We start from the raw sequence: 27360 nt of genomic DNA, 5'->3' as shown, positions 1-27360 counted from the left end.
TGGTATTATAATTTCAAAAAATGGGCGGAAAAAAAATCTTTTACTTCCGGGTTACGGCAACGCGTGTCATTTCCGCATGTCCCTCGAAGAGCGGTGGCGCTTTTTAACTCGGTGAATCGTGTTGCTCTTTTTGATTTACCTTGAAAATGGTGAAGCTATCTGCGGAATTAATCGAGCAGGCAGCTCAGTACACCAACCCGGTGAGAGACCGAGAGTTGGACCTGAGAGGTAAGCAAGCGCCTGTTAGCATGTTAGCCTGTTAGCCTGTGATAGTGTTCACGCCAACTCGAGATTTGAACTGCAGTCTGTCGCGTTTCAAACTGGCACATTTTTCTTTTTCCAAAACGTCGGTCTCTTTAGAAAGATTTCACAACACAGGATAGGAAAACGCGTAGTAATTATATAGTAAAAGTCGTCATCATTTGTAAACAAAGAATGCGATGAATTTTCAAATGATGCACGCCAAATAAATTGAAAGCCTTGTTTCCAGAATGGACACATGTTAAGTTATGTACATGCAGTGCAGAAAATAAGGCACTGAATACTGTTATTGCTGCACATCAATTGAGAAAGTTAATGTTAGCCATAGCCATTGTTCTTGGTCAAGGGGACCGATAAAGATGGCCTCTCTCAAATGTCCCCATTGTGGGACTAATAAAGGACATCTTTATCTTTATTAGTCCCACAGTGGGGACATTTGAAGCGTTACAGCAGCAAAGATATAGATCACGCTGAGACGGCGGCGTCATGTAGCCTTCAATGTATAACATTACATTTCAATGCAGTACAATACCATTTTATTTTTATGGCGCATTTCACGACAGATGGAGTTGTAACAATGCGCTTTCCATATGGTGTCATTGGGGCTTGCCTCACATTCAATGAGCGCTCATTCCATAGGGAAGGACCGGCGACAGAAAACATTCAGAAAAAGCAAACCTATGTGAATAGACGCACATTAGGTCAAATGTTTGCAATGCGTGGCTAATCACTGCAATCAACGTGACGTGCGCATGTGACACTGTCTGCTTTGGAAACACTTTGCCAGGTTATAAGATTCCAGTTCTGGAGAATCTGGGGGCCACTCTGGACCAGTTTGACACAGTTGACTTCTCTGATAACGAAGTCCGCAAACTGGACGGCTTCCCGCTCCTCAAACGACTCAAGACCTTGCTGATGAACAACAACAGAATCTGGTGAGACATGCGAACACGCACGGAGAGCTCGGCGTTGCTTCTAGTTTGATGAACACAATCGAAGGCTCCCCTGAGCAGTAGAAGGATGGCGGCACGCTGGCATTTGGCAATTTGGGCGTGTACGCCGGCAATCGCTTTGGCTACGAGCTGTGTTATTGTAAAGCGTAAATAAAGGATAACGTAACGCAGCTCTTGTCAACAGGCTGCCAATTCAAAGGCGTACACAAGCACGGCAACAAATGCTGATATTCTTGGCACAAAAATGTCAAATTGTCCAAAACGGTCAGAATATGAACAGGAACTGATCCAAACAAACAGAAAAAGGCGGCTTGGGCTGGCTGGACAAGTGGAAATGGAAGAGAGCGTTTGTGTGCCTTGCGAAAATGGCAAATCATGCTGATGCGCGATAGCGGCAAGTGACTTGTGTTGTGTTGCGTTGCTGTGCAGTCGTATCGGAGAGAACCTGGAGCAGAGTCTTCCCGGTCTGCGAGAACTCATCCTGACCAACAACATCATCCAGGAGCTGGTGAGTCACAACAACAATGCGACTTGATTTCTAGAGCGCATTTCACAACAGGGCGGCACGATGGCCTCACAGTGAGAGACGGCACCGGGCGCGGGTTCAATTCCGGCTCCGGCCATCCTGTGTGGAGTTTGCATGTTCTCCCCGTGCTTGCGTGGCTTTCCTCCGGGTACTCCGGTTTCCACCCACATTCCAAAAACATGCACGGCAGGCCGATCGAACACTCTAAATTGCCCCTAAGTATGAGTGTTCGTCTCTGTGTGCCCTGCGATTGGCTGGCAACCCGTTCAGGGTGTCCCTCGCCGACTGCCCAAAGATAGCTGGGAAAGGCTCCGGCAGCCCCCGTGACCCTCGTGAGGAGAAGCGCTACAGGATTTCACAACAGCTGGAGCTGTAACTAAGCACTTTCCATGTGGTGTCATAGAAATTAGAACACAAATGAAAACACATAAACAATCGATGCCAGAAGAAGAGCAGAACAGCAACCGTCTCATGTCTCATCCCCCTCTGAGGCTGCGCTTCGTCTTCGGCACCTCCAGCGCCATTTGGTCCTGTCGCAGACCTGAGGCAACGGGCGGGTGCGTAGGCGTAGGGGTGGAGGAGCTCGGAGAGGTACGCTGGGACGAGGCCATGAAGAGTTCAAGACCAAGAGAAGTTTTTGAAAGTGATGGACTGGGAGCCAGTGAAGAGAGGCCAAGATCGGGATGATGCGATCCGTCTTCCGACCTCCGGTTAATAGAAATAGAAATCCCGTTATTGTCATTGTACTCAAGTGGGCAACGAGATTAGAGGGCTCCCCTCTCCAGACGAGCAGCAGCATTTTGGAGCAACTGGAGGCGCTTGAGGGAGGACCGGCTGACTCCAAATTCAAGTGCATGACAGTAATGGAGCCGACGTGGAACCGAGGCATGGATGACTGTTTGGAAAGAAAGGCTTTTGTTCACTTTTGCCCGCTGCCTAAAATGAAAGAAACTGCATTGGAAAAAACCAAATTGGAGACTGTTGGTTTTTGATAAGATGCCAGGGGGCAAAGGTCAACAGGGTTGAAAGCAGAAGGGCCACGGGGATCGAACACCAGAACTTCTGTTTTTCATTTTCGTTGAAATTTAAGAAATGACGTGACATCCTGATTTGAGTTTACTTTAGGCAGGACAAAAGTGGTCTCTTTTTTGCGCGGCGGGACAAAGATGTGACTCTCGCGTGTGCGTGCATTTCACATCTGTAACTGGGTTGTAATCAATTCAGGTTTTGTGCATTTTCTGCACTGTGAATCTGAAATTTTTTTTTTTTTTTAAATCCAATTCTTCAGAAAAAAAATGATTAGTTAAAGTCAATCCGTCAATCCCCGACCCAAACATAGTGGCTGCGATTTTGAAACAATGAACCATCCGTGACGCGATGAACGGTTTCGTGAACTGATCCACGTTATGGATTTAGCGCTACGATTTGAATATCCTTCGACGTCATGATGTCATCTCTGACTTTCTGACCGCCAAGTGTGCTCGCTCATCGTGATTTCCCCTCTCATGAAATATTAAAAACAGAGCAACTGAGACTTCCATAGCGACAGCTTATCGCCATCATCGGAGTCTCAAGACGACCCCGTCGGGCCGGTGACGTCACGCACGCACCGGGCCAAACAGCCAGCAAAAGATCACATTTTCTTCTGCATCTGTTTTGAGGCCTTATCATTTGATTTTTGCCAAAGTAATCTTCTTTTCACTTGTGCTCCTTCTTCAAAACGCTTTGAGGGTACCTTTTTGCGTGTGTGTCCCGTACGCTTGAATAGTTTAGGGTGAGATTGTGAAAGTAAATGAGATTTGGGGAGTGTCCCTCGAATGCCCATTTGCGGTCGTGTTTTTTCAGGGCGACCTGGAGCCGCTGGCGTCTGTGAAGACATTGACCCTGCTTAGGTAGGAAGCGCCACGTCAGCGAAACGGCCGTCGGGTGGGAGTCCTCACTTTGTTCTTTTCTGTTGTCCGGCCAGCTTGCTGAGGAATCCCGTCACCAACAAGAAACACTACAGGCTCTACGTCATCCACAAAATCCCGCAGCTCCGCGTGCTGGATTTCCAGAAGGTGAAACTCAAGGTGGGTGCCAGGCTAGCCGCCATTTTGTCTGCCACCGTCCCGTCGTGATGGCATCCGCGGTCCCGGCAGGAAATCCTCGCGGTCGGTCACGTCCACGCAAACGTCCGTCACTTTAACGTCTGCTTGTGGTCGCAGGAACGCCAGGAGGCGGAGAAAATGTTCAAAGGCAAACGCGGCGCTCAGCTGGCGAAGGATATTGCCAAGCAGAGCAAAACGTAAGAGGATCGGTCCCCGGTAGGCACGCTCGGCGTGAAGCCTACGTCGTGTTTGACTGGAGAACAGATACTACGCCGGATCCAAAGTGTGGGAAGCCGCCGATCGTGCGCGCCGTCTGACACGGGTATTTTTTTGCAGGTTCACCCCGGGATTGGCGGCGCAACTGGAGAAGAAGAGGACGGGCCCGACGCACGCTGACGTTGAAGCCATCAAGGTAGGAACTCGAGCCGCCGCGACTCAGCCGTTAGCCGAGCATTTGGATCGTTTTGAGACCTCGTCCGAATCGTAAGCTCTCAACAAAAACTGGTTTGAATCTGGAAATTGGTTTTGATTTAAAAGATGTGATGAAAGAATGTGTGAGGTCAGTTCAGAAAATGGCAAATCAAATATTTTTTGTTCACAAGTAAAATAAATGCACATAATACAAATAACAAAGCATGAAACACTTTTTTTTGGTATAGTTGACCAAATAATAGTTATCCTCAAGTTCGCAAGTGTGACGTCATGCCGATGGAATATGGCAGGGCTCAACTTTGAAAGTGTAATTGGCCAGTCAGAAATGGACTCACAAAGCGGAATCTCAAACAGAATTCACATATTTGTAGAGTTGAAGGAAGAGCAGCTTGTGGGAATTATGTTGCTTGGTGGGACGGAGCGCAGTTTTGATCGTTTCACGGGAGCCTAAATTTGAATTCATTTATTTTAATGACCTGCTAATTTATATCACACCTTATGGAAAGCGCTTTGTTCCAGCTCCATCAGTTGTGAAATGCTCTATAAAATCAAATTGTATTGTATTGAAGGTTCCTCAACCAGATCATCCCTTTTAGGACACGTCGCATACGAGTGTGACAGCTTTGACGAAGGCTGAAGCGACGGCCGAAACTGTCAACCAGATTGAGTGTTTTGCTCTCCACCAGGAAAAAAAAGCAAACGTGGTGACCATCTATCGGTTAATTGGGTTGAAATTTTTGTTGGTCCATGTACGTGTCCTTTTTTTTTTGGACCCCACAGATGCTTCCCAGAATACGAAAAATGCATCGCCACACAACGCCGAGCTTTTTTGCCCAAAAACACAAAAGCAATGTCACTTGAGCGGTTCGCCAGACGATAAGCAATGCATTGCAATGGCGACTGACGTCATTCCCGATGAATTCCGCCGATTGCTGAACAAAAGCATTTTCGTTGTTATAGGTCGAACAATCTTTAAATAGATTTATGACTCAAAATGCGGTGGGTCAAGCTTTCTTCAAACTTTCCCTTTAAGACTAACGCACGATGCAAAACACCATAGACTGGCTGATGAAAGTAGCATCAATGGTCTGACAGTTGTAACCGTTGAATCAACAAATATTCGGACATGGCAAAATATTTCAAGATGTTTGACAAAAGCATGTTTCACAAAATGATCTTGTTTTTTCCTGAAACATGAAGTCATACGAAGTCTTTAAAAAAATACAAAAGTGGGGTTGTGGCACGCTGTTTGTGTCCCGTCCCGTGAATGATGGCGACATGGTGGCGGTTGTGTGTGGCTGCCAATTAGGCCAAGAGGAAGAGACAGCAAGTGCGTTTTATGTTTGTTGTCAGAATGCCATCGCCAAGGCGTCGTCACTGGCCGAGGTGGAGCGCTTGAAAGGAATTCTGCAGGCCGGACACATCCCGGGACGAGACCGCACGCAAGGTCTGCAGCCCGCCGTCGCCCTCGGCCACGTTCTCAGTCAGGCCTCACTTTTCTTCTTCTCCTGCAGATGGCACCGGCATGGAGGAGGGGGAAGACGAGGAGGAAGGCCATGCGTCGCCGATGGACGTTGAGGCGGAAGAGGCTCAGGACAGGGAACAAGATCCTCACGTCAATGGATCCTGAACACTTTAGGTTTTTTTTCCTCATTAATATGTAGATTTTATTTTGATGTAAGACCACATTAAATGTTCTTTTTGACGTTTTATGTCTGCCGTGTCATGAACTCTTTTTCTTCCCTGTGCTGGAATCATACATTTGAATGCAAGCCATTCCAGCCTCTTATCACCTCCATTTGTAATACCACGGTTGGAGAAATACACGTACACACGACTGGGTGTTGGACGTTCTCGCTTTTCTTGATGTCTTGGTCCAGCTTAAAAATGGGTGCATCTGCAATTAAATCCACACTTTTCCCTCCTTCGACCACTGTGGTTTCAAAAAAGCAAGAAAATATTTTCCATTTAGGAGCGGTCGCCAGTTCCGACTTTCTGGTGTGTTGATTCCGCATAGTGCTGCCCCCTCGCAAGTGAGTATCCAATCACAAAACACTTTCATCACCTTCAGCGTACGGCTCACTGCCATCAACTCGTCATCTGATTGGCTATCGCAACTGTCTATCACATCTGAAAGCCCATTGATTCTGACAGAACGGAATCCCGCATGATTGTATCTGAAGGCCTCGGAGGAATAGTGCGCGCTACTGGTATGGTGAAATCTGCCTGGCAACAGGAGCTACCTGACTTCTAATTGGATAAAAACGCTCACCTAAAAAGTTAAACATTAGGATATAATGTGACATCAATGTGAAGAATATGATCATCTCTTATGTTGGGCCAGCAGAGTAGGCCTTGACCGCCCACCACTTATATGATTGTAGGGGAGTTCTGCTCCTTGTTTGCTGATTCAGGTCAAAGAGCTTTGCGTCTTCACAGCAGTGCGTTGGCCAAACACCGCTTGAGGACGACTCAAAATGAATACACGGGAAAACAACATTTTCATGTTCGTCTCCACTTCTTCTCATTCAATTCACTTTGAGGCCAATAAATGTTTGAACGCCACATTTGTGAAGACGCTTCACGTTGCCTTAACGAGCCATATTAAACAAAGCGAGCAACATTGAAACGGCCCTTCCCATTTGTACTCTTCTTGTGACACCAAACGGGCGCAACGACCAGTACCAGACTTTGTGACATCTTTGCCATCACTACGCAATAACGAGAACTCGGCAACAAACGAGAGAGAGGCAATTTCAGGTTTGATTTTTTTTTTATTACGGCAAAACAAATGAAAAGCGTGACAACTTGATTGGCCTTTCTCTGGAATGAATTCCAATCGGCCTGGGAGAGGAGAGCCGATCGCCGATTGGCTGGTTTGCGACCACCCGATCACTGATTGCGACATCGCGATCGGATGGGGCAGCGCAGAAGCCAATTCATTTGTTGAACTTCCTGCGGGCGGCGTTGGGGTTGACTCTACGGCGTCCGGCGCCGCAGTCGGCGTCTCGGAGCTTGAGGTTGGCGGCTCGGCTGCAGACGTCATTCTGGCAGAAGGGCGACGCCCCGCCGGCCGCGTAGTCCGGGTCCCACGCGTCCGTCCTCTGGCGGGCTTTTTGGGACAGACGCTGCTGAGGGAAGCGCTGATCCTCGCACAAGTGCGGGTTCTGGCTGTGCTTGCCCCCTTGCGGCAGCGGCAAACTATACTGCGGGCGCCGCCGCGGCCGCAGCAAAAAAGCACAACAAGGCCGTTCATTCGCGTCGCTGGTCGCATGTGTATGCGTTTCCATGTTTGTTCTTTTGAATGCATGCTCGTCACATTTGCACTTGCGTGTCCACCTCTTTTCGTGTGTGTTGTTTTTTTTTTTACCCTGAGGCCACGCGTGTTGAGCACTTTGGGGTTGCTGGAGAAGTGCAAGTGCACGCGTCCGTCCTCGGCAACGCTGACGCTGACCTTCTTGAGCGTTCGGTTGCCACACTTTGGACAAAACTGTTTGTTCATGTTGCTCGTGGTCCTGACGCACAAACACAGACGCTTTAAACAGCGTGTAATACTATTGGTCAGGCAAAACATGCGCGTGTGCAAGTACTGACGTGAAGCAGGCGTGACATCTGAGGACGTAATTCCGAGCTTGTTTGATCAACATTCCGTTGATCGACACCACGTGGAGCCCCATTTGGATCAGGACATTCTGCACACACCCGTCACGAGAAGAGTTGTCCGCGTGGTGAGTCACACAAAGAGTCAGTTACATGTTGAGGTAACGAGTGAGTGACAGGGCGGGTCATGTGGCCAATCAGGTGAGCCGTATGAGTTTCGTGATGAGCCAAGAGTCGCTGCTTGATGATGAGCCACATGACGACTCGCGGTGAGCACTTGAGTCATGCGATGAAGAACGACGGCGTGGCCGTTGTGTGCGGTTGGCGTGGTAACGCCGCTCACTCACCTGCATGGCAAAGTCTGTTGTCAAACATCCCACTTTGACCTGGGCAGCTGTCGTCCAATCGGACGAGTCCATCTTCATCCGCTCGATGTTGCCGGGTGTGATCCAACCTCCGCCGTCGTCGTCGTCGTCATCATCATTGTCGTCCCCCTCCTCCTCCTCTTTGTCCTTCCCGGGGACTTGTCGCACCCCATCCTCCTCCTACGATGATGACGACAAAGGATCAACAGGCCGCTCCAGCTGAGCGCGCCGAGCTAAGCTGTCGTGCGTTGTAATAACCAGTAACGCCAGCAGGTGGCAGTCAACGGGGGCCGGTGTTTGCCTCCAGAACAGGAAGCTGTTGAAATCGTCGGCTTCAGACGCTGGCTGCGGCGTGCTCCTCACTTCACGTTTGCAATCCGAACCCTGACAGGAGAAAACGGCGACGACGGTGACGCTCGGCCACTTCCTGTCCCCGGGAACGACCGGAACAACGCGACACAGGTACCTCAACTTGCCAGTTGAATTTGGACCCTGAGCACTCTCGTAACTCAATTACTCATATCGTCAATCAATTCCCTGTTTTTTCGGGGTTACATTTTTCAGGAAAGAAAAACATATCCATCAGAAAACATGACATCACAACTACTAGATTACGTTTGGTGTAAGATTACTCTCGCGATGTAACTCAGAAGTTGCGGTGCCGTGTACTGGATCATTTTCTTCAAGAAATGTAACTTGTGCTCAGTGAGTGGAATGCGGCCCAAAGATGACCTCTCACCTTGGAGGGGAAGTGGAATCCCGCCACGTTGACGGGCGTCTCCGGGTGGCGCCGCGTGTCGCTCATGTCCACCTGCAAACAACAAGCAGAATGCCGCACCGGCTATCGGACGAGAACCCAGGGTGGTGTTGGGGCGGAAGGTGAGGTCATGGCGGGAAAATCGCACCTGAATGCGGGGCTCCTGGCGCAGGTGGCCTGTCCCAACCTGTTCCTCCTCCAGCTGCAACGTCAGCGCCAGAACTTTGATGTCGGTGGAAGACAGGCTGGGATAATCTCCCGTCTTTTTGGAGAATTCCGTCACTGAGAGAGCGACAAAGGCGTTGTCAGTTTGCGCAGAACCAGCCCTCCCCGCTTGCCCTGCCGGCACCGTTACCCAATCGGACGTGTTGGGCTGCAGGCTGTCGCAGGTTGAGCCGGTACGGGAGGAAGGACAAACTCCTCCTGGTGGCTTTGTCCCGGATCTCGCCCACCACCTCCTTTAGCGTGTACACGTTCTTCCCGATGTCCTAAAACGCATCACCAAACGTCAGCATCACGTCCCATTGCCACTTTTCAAGTTACGGGTTGTTGCTTGAGTGAGTTTTGGTTTTTGCTTCTCCTCTCCCTCTCTCTCTCTCTCATTCTACATAATACAAATCTGAAGTTGTTTTGCCGGTTTTCATTATACTGCTTTTCAGTGCGAGCTGTGTATTTCACACCTAGGCCTTCAGTTAAGTCCTACTTGATTAAATCTTCCTCATATTGCCATCATTTTATGAGTGGAGAAATAATGAACAGAAAGACACGCAGATTGAGCGAGTGTTGCACGACCTAGCTTCTCTTGAAAAGTCCGTCTTAAAATTTGCCTCTCAAGTGTATCTGCAATTAAAGCCACACTGTTCCCTCCTTCGGCCCTTGTGGTTTCAAAAAGCAAGACTAGATTTTCGAACGGTCGCCAGTTACGACTTTCGGGTGAGTGAGTTGATTTCCATAGCGCTGCCCCCTCATGGCTGAGTATCCAATCACGAGAAGCGTTTCTCTCTTTCAGCAAAACCAGCGAGAAGGATAACTCGTGATCTGATTGGCTATGGCAACTGTCTATTAACAGTAAAATCCCCCTTGCTCACAGAGAACAGAAGCCGGCACGATTGTATCTGAAGAATAGTGTGTGCTTTTGGTATTGTGAAATCTGCCTAGCGACACGAGCTAGCGGAATACTGATCGGATAAAAATTCTAAGCTAAAACTTCAACACTAGGATGTAAAATGACAATGTGAAGAATATGATCATGATTTCTTGATTATGTTTGCCCAGCGGAGAAGGCCTTGACCGCCCACAACTACTGCTGCTTTTCCTGACTATTTACATTTTTGCCGTGTAGCATTTCAGTACCAGGATCTTATAAGTTTAGTATAGTGACAGCACCGCTACATTAAATCTAGTCGTTGTGATTCCATGTAGTAGTGGCAAAGTAGTTCTGACAAAATGTCGTTGATTTAAATATCATCACCATCACGTCGACATATTGCGAATGTGACGTCGTGTGATTCGTGCGACCTCTCCGCGGTGGTAAATCAGATCAAATCCGGTCGTCAATTCCTCAAATCAGGTCATTAATATGAACATCAAGGAGAGTATAAAACAAGTCACCTGAAGGGGAGCTTTGTTCAAAAAAGCTCCCGCGTCTGCGACGACATGCTCAACTCTGGGCTGCGCCATCTTTGATCGAAGACGTTCGCAGCCTGGCCAATCAGAGAAGACCTTCTCACCACGTGCTCACGAATGCAACTTGTCACAAGAACGGTAGTCGAAGTTTCGTTCTGTTCTATCTTATAACGATACAGAATGGATGGTTAGAGTTCTTTCATTTGCTCAACGATTCTTTATTATAACAGCACGTCTCTTATACACTCTACTTCCGCTCGTCTTGTGCGGTGTGCAACCACTGAACAGTCCCGCTGGGAACACATAACTATAATCAAATAATCCCATTGTTACTCAAATTGAGTTGGCTCTAGTCATGGATGTCATTTCTTCCGACATCTTGACTTCTACAGGCAAGATCTGTTGAACTATATGAGATAGAATTAAAAATTGTAATATTGTTATTTCTTACTGGTCTGGTTTTGTTGATCATTGACACCGGGGGGGGGGGAAAGCTGGTCTCTTCCATAGAAGCTGCTTCTGACAAATAAAGTAAAGGAAATCTCTTTTAAAATTATTCACAGGTACTATCCCACCAAGCGTTATCTTCTTAAGTTCGAGGAAGACATATATGTTGAATGTTTATTTTGTACGATGTCTCCTGAAACGTTGAATCACCTGTTCTGGCAATGTCCAAATACCATCAAGTTTTAGAAAGATATATATCGATTTATCATTGGTAATATTGGCTGTGATTTTGTACTTTGTTGGAAAAAAATACTTTTTGGCTTCTTCAATAACGATGGTAAAACAGCGAAGTAACTATTATGAATGTGATCATTCTTCTAGCAAACTTCCATATCCACAAATCCAAATTTTGTCACTCAAAACCTCTTTTCGATCCAGAAACCAGACAGCATATAAATTATATTCTTCATTCTAAAAATATGAAAGTGATTAAGACTTTTGCTGTATGCTATTTATTTAGAATTTTTTGTTTGAAATTCTCTGGCTCTTCTATTTTTTTCTTTTCTCTGTGTATTGTGCACGTACAAATAACTGTGTGTTTGGTTTATCAATGTAAATAAAGTTTATGGAAAGGAAAAAAAATGCCCCTCCTCCGGCCACATCCACTTGCGGATTTGTCACGTGGCGGTCTGTTGACATCCGGGTCACTCCGACAAGATGGCGGCGCGCTGGAGCTGCGAAAATGTTGTGTTGGAGTTTCGAGATGCGCAGGTTCGTTCGTTCGCTTTATATTCGTCTTGAAAAAAAATCGTTCGTTAGTGCCGAACTAAAACGCTGAAACGTCTGAGAAACCCACGAGGTCAAAGTTCAATCAATGTGGGTTTGGCTTTCACTCTTGCAATTCAATCCTATTTAACAAGCATTGCTGCATTGCCCGACACCTTCCGTTTCTCAACTTATCTCTTTTATTTATGGTATGCGTTTATGTCCGAAATGTATACAATATTTTGTTCGAGCGGCTTGTTCGCTATCGTAGTAGAAGGGTTCGAAATGGCGGCGACAAATTCCTGTGCGTTCGAACGTCATTGTTGATCCTGTTCCACGTTCTTTTTCGTTTTTAGGATTGCCTTTTGTTTCATGTTGCACCATCAGACCCCCAAAAATCCTAGTCGTAAATGTACCTCTCGCAGGCAATGGCAATAAATCGATTCTGCTTCTGAAATTGGCTGTGCCACTGCAAACTTCGATATTAGCAATCAAAGGTAGGCATTTTGCGATTGTTTGCCGGTCCGTCATTCGTTATCCGTCAGCAGTCTGGGCACTGTAATTCTCCGTCGGTATGTTCGTCCTGTTATTTTAGCAGCGCTTCCGTCAGTTAACGTCCGTCAGCATGTTTTCGTGTTGTGTTTGTGTTGCCAGGCGACCACCATGTCCGTGGACTGCCTGGGCTCGCACGCCGTGCTTTCTGGGTAAGTCGCTCGACGTCCGTCACACTTGCTGTCTTGGGTAATCCCTCCTAAATGTCCGACGTCAGGGTTGCGTGACTGGAACTGCTATAGGGAGGGCCACCGTGCATGTCTGAGCCAGATTAATAGCAAAAGGGCACAAGAAAGGCTGCAATGTGTGCACATGTCTCTTTTTGTTGAATTGAACTAACGCACAGGCCTTTTAATATACTTGAATTCTCAAATGCATCAAAGATCCACTTCTCAACTACAAAGGTGAACAACATACCTGTACTGTGATTTCTCTACGTTACAGCTTGTGCATTCGCCGATGGCACAAAAGAACTCAACAGCGACAGCGATATTAAGTGCAAGAACTCATTTTGTGCGCATCTAGACAATAATCGTCTCACTTAAAAATCTTTATTCATTCTCTGCCAGCACAGTCAAAATGGATTTTAGCCTTAGCGTAAATAGCCATCAATGGCAGTGACTTGTATGACAGAATACCAGGAGGGAAACAAGGTCCAACGTTTCACCCTTAAAAACAGATGTAGCAGATGGCCACATCATTAGTTTAGAAGGAAGTGTAATTTCTCCACAGGTGGTCAAGGATAGACACGATCAATTGCTTCGTACACGGGCGCAACCGATGCTCGCCGGCTAATGGTTAGCCAGCTAACAGCCAGCCGCTTTGAAAAATGAAGTTTGAGTTAAACTTGACCCACCGCATTTGGAGTAATAAATCTATTTAAAGAATACTCACTTTAATTTTTTGCACGCAAACGGCCTAAATTCATTGTTCGACCTCTAGCAACTCGCTAACAACGAAAAGGCTTTTTTCGGCAATTGACGGTATTCTTCGGGAATGACGCCGGTTGCAGAACCACAAGCTGCCAGTCGCCGTTGCAATGCATTGCCTATCGTACGGTGAGCTGCTCCACTGACATTGCTTTTGTGTTTTTTCGACAAAATGCCTCGGCGCTGTATGCAGATACATTTTTCATATTCTGGGAAACATCTGAGTGGCCAAAAAATAAATAAAAAAGAGGCAATTCCAAGCCAGTATTGATGAGTGCTCGTTGTCACGAGCACAAGATCTCTGCTCTCTCAAGTGCTTTGCTTATGATAAAAGGGTTCGCAAAAAGGTATTTCTATATATGTGCAAATGTCGTGTTTGTGGGCTGCCCTTCCCGCCAGGCGGCGTTTCCTGTACGTGGTCAACCTGGAGGCGCCATCGGAGCTGGCTCGGAAGATGTCCCGCCAGAGCAAGTGGGACGTGGGCACCGTCCAGTGGAACCCCCACCGCTCACAAGCGCACATCTTTGCCGCCTCGGTCTGTTTCCATGGGAGGCCGCCCGAAGCCCAGCCTCACTTCCTGTTGAACACTTTCTCTCTCTTGCAGTTTCACTCTCGCACTCTCTCTCACATTGTCCCTCTCACACTTACTCGTTTGCTCTCTTGCTCTGTGTGTGTGTGTGTGTGTGTGTGTATATATATATATATGTATGCGGTTTTCCAGAGCAACCAGCGCGTGGACTTGTACTCGTGGAAGGACGGCGGAGGAAGCGTCCACACGTCGCTGCAAGGACACACACGAGTCATCAGGTGTGTGACCTCATAGGTTGTTTGGTGTTGCGTAACATCTTGACAGCGTGTGGCATCATCGGTCAAATGTGATGATGTCACGTGTCAACATTGCGACATCATGTGTCCCGTGGCATCATGTGAGGTCACCTGACGAGTTGCATCATGTGATGACGTCATGTACATTGTGACAATGTGTCACATCACATCTTCTTGAACGGGAAGTCAGCCCCCCCAAAATGATTTGCAATCATACGCATGTTCTATGTGCCTTCACTAGTTGAAACACGGCATTTTGATTCCTATTGTGATTGAAAAAAATGGACGCATTTTGCTGCTTCACTCATTTTCCACAAACGCAGTTTGGTCAATTCTGGGGATGACTTCCCCTTTGAGGAATTGTGATGTCCATCGACGATGTGGAATTAGGTGGCCTCGCACGACACGCGGAATCGTGTGACAGACTGGATTTGATGTCACGTGACGATTGATGTCTTCTTTTCACCTCTTTTGTCTCCTTCTCATCACGTGACTTGATGTGACGGGTGTGCGTGTGCGCAGCGATCTGGACTGGTCTTGCTTCGAAGCGGAGTTCCTGGTCAGCAGCTCAGTCGACACGTACATGTACATCTGGGATATCAGGTGAGACGAGCGCGCTCGCTTCCTTAGCGGTAGCTCATGTTTAGCTTTCTCTCCACAGAGACACGCGAAAACCCGTTGTGGCGCTGTCAGCGGTCGGTGAGTGCAAACGAACAACAGCAACCGATTCCAACTAGGCTCAATTTGAACTGGTCCTACAAAATGTGGCCACACCCCTGACGCTGAGCTCACACATCAGAAAGGACTTCTTTCACTTGAACAAGTTTGTCGCCACCAGCCGGCGCGTCGCAGGTCAAGTGGAACCGCAGGAACCACAACGTGCTGGCATCCAGTCACGACGGGGACGTGCGTATCTGGGACAGACGGGTGAGAACGCACACGCGAACAACCAAACTGACAAACTCACCTGGCTTATCATGACTGGAGCTGGCGTGTTCGTTCGTGTTTGCAGAAACCCAACACGGCGTGCGAATACGTGGCGGCGCACTTGTCCAAGATCCACGGGCTGGACTGGCACCCCGAACACGAGTTCATCCTGGCCACCAGCAGCCAGGACAACTCCGTCAGGGTCAGACGCACGCTCACACGCACATGCGCACGCTCACCATTCTCATTCATTACATCTGCCGTGTGTGTGTGTGTGTGTGTGTGTGTGTGTGTAGTTTTGGGACTACCGGCAGCCCAGGAAGTACTTGAACATCTTGCCATGTCAGGTTCCCGTGTGGAAGGCCCGCTACACGGTCAGGACACACGACACACATCTGTAAACTCTTCTATGTGTTTGTTGAATACACAAGTATGTGCGTGTTTAATACGTGAATGTGAGTTTAATTCTTTCAGGTGCAGACATTATATGTATGAGCATTCAGTAGCTTGCGGTTTCTATGAAGCTAAACAAGTTTTGCGTGCTCAAAGAAAAAAAGGACAAAAACATTGCACGTCTTCTAGGGCTGGGCGATATGACCTCAAATCCATATTGCGAGAAATTGAGCAATTTTACCTCGATAACGATAAATGCACGATAAATTCCCCCGTGGACTAAAATCAAAATAAATGCAGGAAATGCATATTGACCGTTTTTTTTTAATTGACCAACTGGTACACATTACTTTCAATGAAAAATAAAAGTACAAAAATCATTTGTATAAACATTCCAAATAGCTTGCTTTGCATGACTTGAACAATGTCACAAAGAAAAAGGGTACCTCTTGCAAAATCTTTTTCTGCAAATAGATTGCGCCAAGATGCTGTCATGATGTAAATAATGCCAAACAAAAAAATGCTAAATAAAATGAAAGGAAATGTCAATGCAAGACAAATAAACAAGTGTGCATCATCGGGGAAAATGTGCCGTCTCGAGTACTCTGGTGCGCAGTCGTCACTTGTCGTCTATGTAATGCACAGTCAGGCTCAATCAGGGATCCATGTTGCGACCCGACCACAAGTCGGATGTAGATGCAAAATGCTTGACATGTCTAAGCTCCCGGCCCGATGTAGTCCATATCGGGAAATACGGCTTTCATGAAGCGTTTAAATCGTGTGCGCGCCACTGGAACTAGAGGAGCTTTATCTTTAGCTATGTGCTAGGCTATCGCGTTCACCTCTTGGTGTCGCCTCCTAATGGGCTGTTGTCACTTGTCCAACCTTGCTTCTCACTTTGAACTTTCAGCACAGCATGGTTGTGTTGTGGGTGGTGAAAAACCTTCTGGATTTGAATCGCCAGCTACGACAGCGACGTCTGTTTTCTTTCTCGATCAGACGTGTGGAGTCACGTGACTAGAGGCGCTGGAGCGGTCTTAAAGGGGCATGAACATTGCCGCAGACAGAAAAGGCTTTTTTTTTTTCAAACACCCAATTTACCGACATGGGCAAAACGATTTCGGTCATTGTAATAAATTTCGGTAACGGTAAATTTTCAGTTTAGCGCCCAGCCCTAACGTCTTCCGATGAGTCAATCGTGATGTTCCAACCGCACATCATGCAGGCCTAATATATACATACACGCACACAAATGCATCCATCCGTACAGAATGTCCTTTCTTGTCACATTTATTGTGGGCGTGTGTGTTTCAGCCCTTCTCTAACGGGCTGGTGACAGTGATGGTTCCTCAGCTGCGGCGTGAGAACAGTCTCCTCTTGTGGTCCACACTGGACCTGAACAGTCCGGTGCACGCCTTTGTGGGACACGACGACGTCGTCCTCGAGTTCCAGTGGAGGCCGCAGAAGGAAGGTCAAGGTCCCTCTTGTGCACACGCCACACTTCCCGTCTCCATCCATGTTGATGCCTTCCAGCAATTTGAGCGGAACTCTGTGCTGGAATGCCCGCCTCCGGACTTCTTCCTCAGCCAAGAAATAAGCAGGACAGAGAAAAACATTAGCAAGTTGGAACAATCATCAGTGAAGTCAAGCCGTCGTGGGCGGTGGTCTGTTCAAGATAACTCCCCGTCACTCCCACCCTGCAAAAAGTCAAATCCGTGATCTGCAAATATCCTTTTGAAGTACTCCCAAGGCAACTTTTTATAGCTTTGACGGCACTTTGAATATCGTACGAACACCTCTAACATTTTGTGTAAGAGAGTTAGAGAGAGATTTTCAAGTGGAGCGAGCCATCGGCGCTTGCAGTCAACAAATGTTGCTTTTGTTTTAAGATCACAAATTCAATTTATAATCTGACAATGTTCACCAATAACCAGGGCGGGCCATTTGACATTCAGTAACCTTTAGCAAAAAAAAAAAAAAAACTAGGCGACGCTTGAAGTACTTCCTTTTTCTAATTTTCCAAAGTCAAAGATACGTGTGCCCCCATCTAGTGGCTGACAGTGAAATCACATCATTCGTCAAAAATGACAAAAGCTCCTTTCGGAAGAGAATTGTCGAGCGGACCGAAGAGCAGTCGGCACGCGCGACGGTTTTACTTTTCTTCTCAAGTGACGTCTGCTCTTGTGGCAAATTCCGTCATCAGAACAACTTTGGAACCATCATGACCGCTTCCAACTGAGTCAAGTCAAATGTATTTCTCTAGCCCGTAGGCACGGAAAAGCCTCAAAGGGCTTCGCAAGCGCACATTTGACGGCTATTGACAGCTTGGCCTGAGCTTAGCCTCCAGGAGGGCAAGATAAGATAAGATAAGATGCCCTTTATTAGTCCCACAATGGGGAAATTCGAGATTGGAACCCAAGTCTCCTGGGGAGACTGAGTCCTGAACGCGGCGCCTTAGACCACTCGGCCATCCTGGCAGCCCAAGGACAAGCGGGAATGAGCAGGCTGCCATGGACGCAAAGTGGGCAACATTGAAGAGAGAATTTGGGGCTCTGCAATGTTAGGTAGAAGAGTGAAAGAGTCCATTCGGAGAGGCCGGTGCTCCCGGTCGGTCAATGCGGAACTCTTCCAAGTTAAGAAGCGCTTCTTTCTCCTGTTGTCGTCAGCGCAGTGAAGGGAGGAGTGAGCAGCGGAGGACGTTGGAGAGTCAACGACCTATCGCATTTGCTTGTTTTTGCTGAAAGCCGATTGGTCGACACGTGTCCTTGTTTGTGTGGCAGGCTGTAAAGACTTCCAGCTGGTGACGTGGTCCAGAGATCAGACACTGAGAATCTGGAGGGTGGACCCGCAGCTCCAGAAGGTCAACCTTTACCCGGTTACTGAGCGGCCGTCGAAGCCGCGACAACTTCTCATGGTCGTTGTCGTTGTCACAGCTGTGCGTCAGCGACCTGGCGGACGAGCTGATGGATGGCATGTCTGCCGTCATGGAGACGGACAAGTCGCTGACGTCCACCGATTCGGAAGGACAGTGCGCCAGAATTTCCGTCCGGCCTCATTTGCACGGTGGCGCTTGTGTACTTCCCGTCCGCTCGCGTGTCGGGATGGGAATGGAAAATGGCTTCCTCTTGACGACCGCTTCTCACTATTTGGATTTCACTTAGCGTTTCCTGTTGGGTGAGGGGGGAAAAAAAGAGAAGCTCTCTGCCATCATTGGGCTCACGTCACAGCCGGCGGAGGCTCTGATGTCGCTCGGCGTGGGCGTGTATCTTTCTCCATGCCGAGTGGCTAGAAAAGTCATTTTTTTTCTCCACTCGAAAAAAAAAGAAATAGTCGAGACCGCAACCTCCTCACCCTGCGATGTCGCCGGACTGAAACTTGCCGTTTCTCGCAAATTTGGGAGTTCTGGCCTGCCCACTTTTGTCATTTTGGGCAAAAAGGGGCCAATCCTTCCCTTTCAAAATCCAAATCCCATTTCTTGGCAAAGACGGAAGCAATTGGGATTGAGCCCAAATTTGAGAGTCAGTGCTGTGCCGTCACTGTCCACAAGCGCAGCAAGTTTTGTTCAAATCTAAATCGGCTCGGTCGAATCCGCCGCTTGAGTTGACGCGCAACAAAGAGGCAAACGAGGGCAAAGCGACAACACGACGTCGTTCTGCCAAACATAAGTGGCTTTCCTTTCCTTGGTTAATGGGAAGTGAGAAGAAGCGGAATGTCTGATCTATTCCCATCCCTATTTTTGTCCCGACTCACCGTCAAGACCTCCCCGTTCGTTTCACCCTCGTGTGCGTGCGTCACGTCTCGCCATTGCGGTCACGCCTGCGCTCCATCCCCAGATCAAGGTGGCGCGCAAGACTCGGCGGCGGCGGCGGAGGCGTCTTCCAGTCTGGCTCAGACGCTCCAGCAGGAATTCTCGCTGGTCAACCTGCAGATCAGGAACGTCAACGTGGAGGTGAAACGCCGACGCAGAGGCGACGATGGCGAACGCCGCCTCCTTGTTTACGCTGACTCCCATTTTTATCGGATGACTTTTTTTACCTTTCCGATTTTGCGGAGATGGACGCGGTGAACTGCAGCTGCACGGTGTCGGCTCACTTCGGGACACATCGGGTCCGCCTGCTCATGAAGTTCCCGGGACAATATCCCAACAACAGCGCCCCCACCTTTCAGTTCATCTCGCCGACGAGCATCTCTGCCGCCATGAAGACAAAGATCCACAAAGTACGACGCGCTTCCTGAAGGAGCTCCGCCGCGTTGCTTCGCCACTGCATCCGCACATGCGTCTTATCTTTCAGATCCTGACAGACGTGTCCCTGCAGAAGGTGAAGAGAAACCAGAACTGCCTGGAACCTTGCGTCCGGAAACTGGTGTCCTGCCTCCAGTCTGACATGGTGAGAAGACGCTAATTAGCTTATCTAGCCGCTGCCGTGCTACCGACTTGGACTGCAAGATGTGAAACCCATGTTGTTGTTTTTGTGGCTTTTTTCGGAGGGGTGAAATGAACGGATCATACTCCTAATTTCTTCATATGTTTCATCCTCACAGGAGGACAGCCCATCCTCGGGACCTTTTGTGCTGTCCAATCCCGTGGCGTCGACGCTGCAGCCCTTCCCGAGAGTCATCAACACCTACGGCTCCTACCAGGTAAGCCATCGAGAGGGAGAGAGAAAGTACAAGATGGGGAGACACGGAGGGCGAGTGAATGACATGATCATCAAGTCGGAAACAACGTCACGGTCATGTACGTTCTTTTCCTCGTCGAATGTTGAGTCCATCAAGCATCGCCACAAAAGCGACACGACTGCAGTCACACAGAGCAAACCAAGGCGGCATCAACAAATTGCTACAAAAGAAACATGAAATGAGAAACAAACATGAGCCGTTGCTGCCTGCCATTCTTGTATTTCACCGTTTTTGTTCGCAGGACGCCAACATTCCCTTTCCGCGCACGTCGGGGGCTCGTTTCTGTGGCACCGGCTGTCTGGTTTATTTCACCCGGCCGATCAGCATGCACCGTGTGGCCCCGCCCACCGAGCCCACCCCAAGGTAGCGCTTTGGCTGCCGGTCCGTCATTCGTCATTTGTGTGTCCCAACGTGTTGCGTGTTTGTGCTTGCGCGCGCGTCAGGTCGCTGTCAGCTCTGTCGGCCTACCACAGTGGCGTGTTGACACCCATGAAGATTCGCTCCGAATCTCAGAACACGCTCAGACTTTACAGCGGCAGCCCCACTCGAGCCGACAAAGACACCGTGTCCATCTCGTCCTTCTACTACAAAGAACGGGTGACATGCAAACACAACAACAAGTGGACCGCACGTATTTATGCTCACACACGAGCTGTGGAAAAAGATTTGTGTGTTTTTGCACATTAATCAAAGTTTCATTTCATCCAACCAATTTTAATTTTTCTAAATGATTGTTTTATTCACCAAGGGGGGAAACCAATCTAAAGCCATCTGGCCCAATGTGCAGAAGTCATTGCCAAGCCAAAGAAATTGCAGATTGAAATCAATGCGTGTGTGTGTGTGCGTGCGCATCGTCCAGAAATCGCGGCGCTTCAAGAGCAAAAAAGATGGCGCCGACTGCGGTGGCCGCTCCATCAAGTTGGCCGGCAAAGTCATCATCCAGGAGATCTCCTGCCTGCTTCCTGTCCACAAAATTCTGGGAGAGAATTACATGTCAGTGGGTGGAGCCTGAACGCAAGTCACGTCACTTTCCGTCCTTGACATCTCGGCTCAGATGCAAAGTACACTTCAAGTGGCGTCGCCGTGATGAGAGATGAGTCCCTGAATGCTTTTTGACCCCACTCGGTCAAAATACGCTCGTCGTCATGAAAGCGTATGCTTCGGTCAACTCGGATATTCAGAAAAACACGCCAAGATAAGCGATCAACATCAGTGGAAATTTTGTTCAGTACAATCTGGATCAAGGAAAAAAATAGAAAAGCTCAAAACAATTGCTGGCGTTGGAACAAAGCGTTTTCCAGATGCTGTCATAGAAATTAGAACTCAAATTAAAACCCACAAACAGTCGAACGTCTCATGTTGAGTTGAAAGCTAAAGAATAAAAATGCCTCTTCAAACGAGTTTTGAAAGTGGCTTGCTTAACATTCAGTGGGAGCTCATTCCGCCACAGAATATATCGATAGATATATATTTATGTGTGTGTGTACATACCCCCACACATATGCACTTGCTGCTGTTCTCAGCCTGAACATGTGTGACACCAAGGACACGTGTCAGAAGAATGCGGCCACCGCGCTGGCTGCCGGACGCCGAGACGTGGCCAAGGTACGCGATTGAGCCTCGCGAGTACCTAAGTAGACACGTCACATCGCTCGTAAGTATTTGCCCGTATGCTTTCAGGTCTGGGCTCTGGCCTCAGCGGCGACCAGTCAAGGCCTGAGTCCCAACTCTGACCCCGATGCAGATGCACCCTGGGCCAGTCATCCGTTTGGACGCCGCCTGCTGGAGACACTGTGAGTTGCCACCGTGCGCGCCGCCGATGGACTCTAGTCGGCGCTCAGCCACCGTCGTGTCACGTCGGCGGTGCTCGCATTACAGCCACGTAACGTGAATATGGTCTACGCAATGCGTGGCGTGGTGCTTGTGACCTTCTCATCAACTTCCCTCCCGCCCAGCGTGGAGCACTACAGTCACATGAGCGACGTGCAGACGCTGGGCATGCTATGCAGCGTCTTCACTGACTTGGGCACCAACACCAACCTGACGCACGGTGCGCCGCAGTTCCGTCAAGCGCGCCACGTAAGTATGGATACGACCGCTTCATTTTTTTTTTTCCCGACTACCAAACGCTTGATTAAAAGCCACAATAACTACATGCCATCAAAACGGAAGTGGCTTCATCTCAATTCGAAAGGTAGCTGCTTTCTCCAAACAATGCTGACAGCAGCTGTAGTTGCAGAGCATACGGGACCTTCCTCAAACAAATTTCCAGAGGTCGCAATGTAGAGATGGCTTTATTTATTGAACTTCATCCCTTTTCTCAAATTAAACGGAACTTAAGATGCTTATTTTGCCTCTCAATTGCTCCGCACCCGTCGCTTTTTGTCTTTTCTCGCTCGCTCTCCCTTTGTCTGTCTGTTAACAGCATGACAAGATTTCAATACTTGAATTCGATACACGCGGTACTCGGAACGATTCAAATGATGGACAAAGTCCCGCTTCAGGCCTTGCTAAATCTGTCCTTTTCTAAAAAAAAACGGACGGAGCGTTCTGTCCCAGGGGTGAAATGCCCATCTCCGCGAGTTTGCCACTCGATAACGTTTGGATCACATTGGCACGTAAGCAATACTGTCATGCGATACCACTCTATATCTTTTGGTGAACAGTAATCTGTCACGTTGGCAATTAGTCAGCAGTCATGTCATGTTGGAAGCAAAAAAAGGACATTTCGCCGATCATCTTTGGTGTAATGGCGTGGTCAACGGTGGGGTACGAATGTCGACCGCAGGAATATCGTGCGGCCTGTTGCCATGTCATAACGTAGGCGAGTCCAAATAGAACGGAGGCAGCGCGGTCCCAGGTCGTGACGTTTCGTGGCGTTTTTTCAGTGCGGCCCCTCCGAGTCGACGGTGGCGTTTGGGTGTCGGGACACCCCGGAACAAGCCGACGGCCGTAGCGAGTCCCCCGAAGATGCTCGCCACGGCAACCAGAGCCACGCCGACCTACGGGAGCGAGAGCGCGAGCGGCACGACATGAACAAAAGGTGAGACCAAAAAAAAAAAAAAATCCCAATAATAAAATGGAGCTGGAAGATGAAGGCTGTCGTGACAAATTGTCATTTGCATTTGTTGCAGTACGTTAAAATGTAACAAAGGATATTTATATGCAGAAGAGAATATGAGCATATTTTCTGTCTTGGGTTCACGACTCTTTATGTGCATGCGATGTTTCTGTGCAGGGGAGTTATTAAGCTCCTTTGCGGCGAAGCAGGAATGAAACGCAAAGGGTGGCGCCCCGCCCCCGTCAAATAGTATTTTGAAATCAATCAGATGACTCCTCTACGAAGCTCAAATGGGCCCAAATTTGGACATTCAAACATTCCGCAAGTCACTTCCCGTTCATTTTCCACCATGGCTGGAGCGGCCCTTTTTGCTACATCTCGGCGTGCTACACTTGACTTTGGTCAAGCAGGCCGGAATGGGTTTTCATTTCCCCACTGTAGGTGGCGCTACCGAGCCATTTTGTTCTCATCGTTTGGCGTGTCAAAAATACGATCAAAGGATGAGGACGAGAAAGAATTCCCGCAAAAACGACTCAAAAGTGCAGCAGTGGCTGCTCGGGTCCAAAATAGAAAAGAAAAATGAGATACCCACGCTTTGTGATGTTGTCACTTCCGATCGCCTGCAGACTTTTGGACCCAACCAACACGGTTCAGTTTGACGACTTCAAGAAATGCTACGCGGAAATTCTGTATCGCTGGGACCTCCGAGACAAGCGGGCCGACGTGCTCAAGTTCGCTTCCTGTCCGCCCGAGCCGCACCAAGGCGTCGGTACGTCACCGTACTCGCTTGGCGCGTCTTTCGTGACCACGCTGACCTCGTTAGCGATGAGCACCGGCTCTGCTCACTACCGTGCTAACTTTGTATGCTAACTTCCTGTTTGACTTGCGTTCAACTTTCTTGCGGCTTCTGTGACAACTTGCTCGCCGTTGTGCTTTCAGAGTTGTGCATGTTGTGCTGCCACTGCGGCAGTCCCAGTCGCGGCACTCAGTGCGCGGCGTGCAAGCGTCTGAGCTTCCAGTGCGTCGTGTGTCACGTGGCCGTGCGAGGATCCTCCCACTTCTGCCTCAGCTGCGGACACGGTGGCCACACGGGTCACATGATGGACTGGTTCCGGAACCACGAGCAGTGCCCGGCCGGGTGCGGCTGCCGCTGTCTGCAGCAGAGCAATTTCTGACGGCATGCCGGGGCGATCGGAACATCACGTGAGCTTGGCGCTGCGTATTTGTTGAAGTGTCGCCGTGCTCGTATTGTCAAATGTGCCGAGGGGGACGACACGCTCTTTGGCCTGGAAAACTCACTGGCCTTGCACGTGAAGCCACGAGTGAACGCGTGAGAGAAAAGCTCTGGACGATGTCTACACACTTTGGCAATAAAACATTTGTACCAAATGTGTCTCCTTTGAAAAGGCCCGTCTTGACGAACGAATGCAAGTCATAAATATCCTGCCGTCGTCATTGTCAACACAGCCAGCGCGCGCGTTGGCAATCGATCGTCATTTCCCGGTCCTGCCCACCGACGGCGAGCTACGCATTTTTATATCACGGAACCTCACTTTCACAGACTGCCGAGTTTGAGTTCGAGTGATGGCACTTTGAAACTGAAGCTTCAAAATGCTGCTCGGAAACTCGCTTCAAATGACGTTCGAAACGGCAGCAACCGCTTCATGACCTGGATGAACCGCCTGACTGCTTTGCGCTCCGATCGGATGAGAATGAGTGTGGTGCCGTCAAAATGGTCCATTTCTTTGTGTCAACAGCAGCGTTTGGCTTGGAGCAAGTTCCTGGATTTGAGTTCCATTATGAGCGCGTGTTCTAGGAAGGTGTTCTGCGGATGATTTGGGCGGCAAAGTTTTGAACAAGCTGAAGTTGATGCAGGGCTTTCTGGGAGAGGCCGAAAAGACGGGAGTTCGAGTAGTCAAGGTGGGTGGTGACGGCCGTATACCGCAGACGTTCAGCCATCGGACGAAGGAAGAACGAGTTAGGTGTCCAGAAAGGTTCTGAGCTCGAGTCAAGCCAGGCAGCCCACATCCGGTCGGTCGGGCTGAATCGATGGAGTGGTGGGAATATCCAACTAGTAGCCTAGCGCTGGGTGGAGCTGGCTTGCTAGAGCGCAAACTACACCAGTTCTTTTTTTTTCCCCCCACTGGGATGCAACTGGTGGATGTTTTCAAACAGTTCTTAATGGGTAGAATTTCGCACTTGGTGAGATTTAGACCTAAACCCGAGGCCTTGGAAAGCATAAGAGTAATTGTTATTGCCTGTTTCAATGATACGCCGGTGAAAGAAAGTTTTGAACGCGCACTCGCTCACCACGGGTTGAAGTTGCGATGATGTTCGCTCGGCTTCACTGGTCTTGATGTTGATGTGTGGTTATGTATGTGACCTCGTCATTTCAGTCCAGATTTCATGCCGTGAGGTCAAGTCAAATAAATCAATAAATCGCTACTGTCTTCCAAACTTCAAATTAAAAAAAAAACATACGTGCATATGCGCTAATCAATATACGTACTATTTTCTATCTTCACCAAGTTGGTGTATATTAGGTCATGTGTCTTGAGTAAGTGCGGTTGGAAAATGGTATCGACCAGCGCCCCCCCCTTTCCCCTGCGCTGAATTTGTTATTTATTAATTTATTTATGCTGCACACGTTATTGTTATATGGGCGCGACGAGTGGTGACGTCATCAATCGCCCTCGTGGTGGTGTGGCGGCCATGTTGCATCGCTCAAAAAAAACTAGCGATGGAGACTTGGTGTTCATCCTTTTGAAAGAATGTCATCTGTCAAAATACGTAATGGTAAGCTCTCTGCCTAAGATTTTGATTGGGTGCATACTTGTCATCATATAACGCGACATTTTTTTTTCTCCCATTTTGTTTTGCAGCTTCTCGGTACTCTGAGAAAATCAGCCCAGCTTCAGCAATAACATCAAAATAGCCCATGCGATTTTCTTTCTCTTGAAATGATTTGGAAGCGACCCACTACAAATATTCAGGGGAATCAAAAGTAGCAATGCAGTTAGAAGAAACAATAACACTGAGATAATAATACTGTGTTTATTCTGAAAAAAAATCATATTTGTAATTTCACTGATGTGATGCTACTGTTTAATATGTCAATGTGTAAATAGCTTTTTGCATTTTGTCAGAAATTGGGAGGACATTAACAACCCACTGATTGATTACAAACGCTACATATTTGTATGAAGTTCATTTTGTCTTCTTGTTATTATTTCTATTTTGACTGATGCATTTCCAGCAGGCAATATCGTTTTAGGTTGTTTTGGTGTCCTGTGACTCGTCCTTTATCAGCTGATGTTCCATGTTCCGTGCCTTTTGTTTGCGGGCCTCCATAAAAAAAAAAATCACACAGGATGGCAGAGAATGGGTCTGCCATGGCGAAGCCTTCTTTCTGTCGGTATACAGTGTTACTGAATTGTAAGTATGTCGACGTAGTGATGAAATGGAGTCGTTGGGTGATGTCCTGTACTGCTAGATTTGTGCATTTTTTTTTTTTTGGGAGTGTCCCGTCCGCTTTTAACCTGTCCTGTGCTATCTGGATGGTGGCTGACATCGTGAGAAATGAACATTTTGTCTTTCTGTACTTTTATGTTGGAGAGTTGGTGTGAGTTCTTGCAGTGTTGGTCTGTGAGTCCCAGTAGTGGTTTTATTATTTCCGTGAGTGCTTTTGACAGGTTATATGTGACTGATGTCAGGTCACAAAACAACCTCAAACAATATTGTCTCAATCAGTCAAAATAGCTACAACTCTGCCGGAGGCTAGGAATGTCCTATATTTTATACTGAATCCTCTTAATTTTGTTCTAGTATTAGGTTCGGTATTTAACGTTTGTGTGCTGTTTGCTCACTTTGTAATTCTGTTTCATGAGATAATTGATGCTAGTATTGATTAATAATGAATGTTGGGGGGGGACTTTTGAGCGCTTGTTGATGACGTCAGCCTCTAGTATGTATTTATGCCGCTATGTTCGCCACTCACTGGCTGTCGTATTTGTATGTTCTGAGTTACTAAATGAAGAAAAAATAAAGAGTAAAAAAAAAAAAAAACAAGAACAAAAAAGTGTTAGCGGAAAAATGGCTTTACCCATAATGCACTATTTGATCGCAGAGCAAACTGGGAATTGGAGTACGAGCGGTGTGTGCTCCATTTGTCTAA

General features: G+C 48.1%; 3 protein-coding genes across 4 annotated transcripts; 2 read left to right on the top strand and 1 right to left on the bottom strand.

Annotated features, from left to right (window-relative positions):
* The first annotated feature begins 32 nt into the window (after positions 1-32).
* Positions 33-5971, top strand: snrpa1 (small nuclear ribonucleoprotein polypeptide A'). The gene is made up of 9 exons (XM_088296209.1): positions 33-228; positions 1049-1196; positions 1644-1722; positions 3586-3632; positions 3707-3809; positions 3945-4024; positions 4164-4239; positions 5613-5706; positions 5774-5971. Exons 1-9 carry the CDS (start codon positions 147-149, stop codon positions 5887-5889), a joined length of 825 nt encoding a protein of 274 aa, XP_088152335.1. The 5' UTR covers positions 33-146; the 3' UTR covers positions 5890-5971.
* A 1087-nt stretch (positions 5972-7058) lies between these two features.
* On the bottom strand, positions 7059-10873 carry nob1 (NIN1 (RPN12) binding protein 1 homolog). Its single transcript, XM_088296425.1, has 9 exons — positions 10593-10873; positions 9337-9469; positions 9130-9263; positions 8964-9035; positions 8483-8608; positions 8207-8404; positions 7854-7951; positions 7630-7774; positions 7059-7465 (listed from the first exon to the last, which is right to left on the bottom strand). Exons 1-9 carry the CDS (start codon positions 10659-10661, stop codon positions 7199-7201), a joined length of 1242 nt encoding a protein of 413 aa, XP_088152551.1. The 5' UTR covers positions 10662-10873; the 3' UTR covers positions 7059-7198.
* Positions 10874-11712: 839 nt separating this feature from the next.
* On the top strand, positions 11713-24575 carry wdr59 (WD repeat domain 59). Of its 2 annotated transcripts, XM_088295312.1 has the most exons (25): positions 11714-11825; positions 12474-12523; positions 13700-13835; positions 14022-14107; positions 14648-14728; positions 14787-14824; positions 14964-15052; positions 15138-15254; positions 15349-15426; positions 16760-16916; positions 18226-18305; positions 18379-18508; positions 19279-19394; positions 19499-19663; positions 19738-19833; positions 19988-20086; positions 20367-20488; positions 20569-20722; positions 20985-21118; positions 21649-21730; positions 21806-21918; positions 22081-22204; positions 23014-23168; positions 23813-23955; positions 24126-24575. In XM_088295312.1, exons 1-25 carry the CDS (start codon positions 11772-11774, stop codon positions 24359-24361), a joined length of 2835 nt encoding a protein of 944 aa, XP_088151438.1. In that variant the 5' UTR covers positions 11714-11771; the 3' UTR covers positions 24362-24575. The 2 variants fall into 2 exon arrangements, with proteins under 2 accessions (XP_088151437.1, XP_088151438.1); XM_088295311.1 differs by having other exon boundaries at positions 11713-11825; positions 13700-14107.
* Positions 24576-27360: the final 2785 nt, after the last annotated feature.

Source organism: Idiotropiscis lumnitzeri, chromosome 5 (assembly GCF_059441095.1).
Source record: "Idiotropiscis lumnitzeri isolate Australia: NSW breed Sydney's pygmy pipehorse chromosome 5, RoL_Ilum_1.0, whole genome shotgun sequence".
NCBI classification, from domain to species: domain Eukaryota; kingdom Metazoa; phylum Chordata; class Actinopteri; order Syngnathiformes; family Syngnathidae; genus Idiotropiscis; species Idiotropiscis lumnitzeri.
This window is presented reverse-complemented; position numbering and strand designations above follow the sequence as displayed.

What these genes read in the sequence shown, in the direction of transcription:
- wdr59 (XM_088295311.1), top strand. Translation starts at nt 11,772, where the DNA reads ATGGCGGCGCGCTGGAGCTGCGAAAATGTTGTGTTGGAGTTTCGAGAT. An exon ending in CGTCCGGCCTCATTTGCACG is followed by an intron (nt 18,509 to 19,278) that starts GTGGCGCTTGTG and finishes CTCCATCCCCAG; the next exon opens with ATCAAGGTGGCGCGCAAGAC. An exon ending in TCAGGAACGTCAACGTGGAG is followed by an intron (nt 19,395 to 19,498) that starts GTGAAACGCCGA and finishes GATTTTGCGGAG; the next exon opens with ATGGACGCGGTGAACTGCAG.
- nob1 (XM_088296425.1), bottom strand. Translation starts at nt 10,661, where the DNA reads ATGGCGCAGCCCAGAGTTGAGCATGTCGTCGCAGACGCGGGAGCTTTT. An exon ending in AGCCCAACACGTCCGATTGG is followed by an intron (nt 9,264 to 9,336) that starts GTAACGGTGCCG and finishes TCGCTCTCTCAG; the next exon opens with TGACGGAATTCTCCAAAAAG. An exon ending in AGATGTCACGCCTGCTTCAC is followed by an intron (nt 7,775 to 7,853) that starts GTCAGTACTTGC and finishes TTTGTGCGTCAG; the next exon opens with GACCACGAGCAACATGAACA.
- snrpa1 (XM_088296209.1), top strand. Translation starts at nt 147, where the DNA reads ATGGTGAAGCTATCTGCGGAATTAATCGAGCAGGCAGCTCAGTACACC. An exon ending in CTGACGTTGAAGCCATCAAG is followed by an intron (nt 4,240 to 5,612) that starts GTAGGAACTCGA and finishes GTTTGTTGTCAG; the next exon opens with AATGCCATCGCCAAGGCGTC. An exon ending in GGGACGAGACCGCACGCAAG is followed by an intron (nt 5,707 to 5,773) that starts GTCTGCAGCCCG and finishes CTTCTCCTGCAG; the next exon opens with ATGGCACCGGCATGGAGGAG.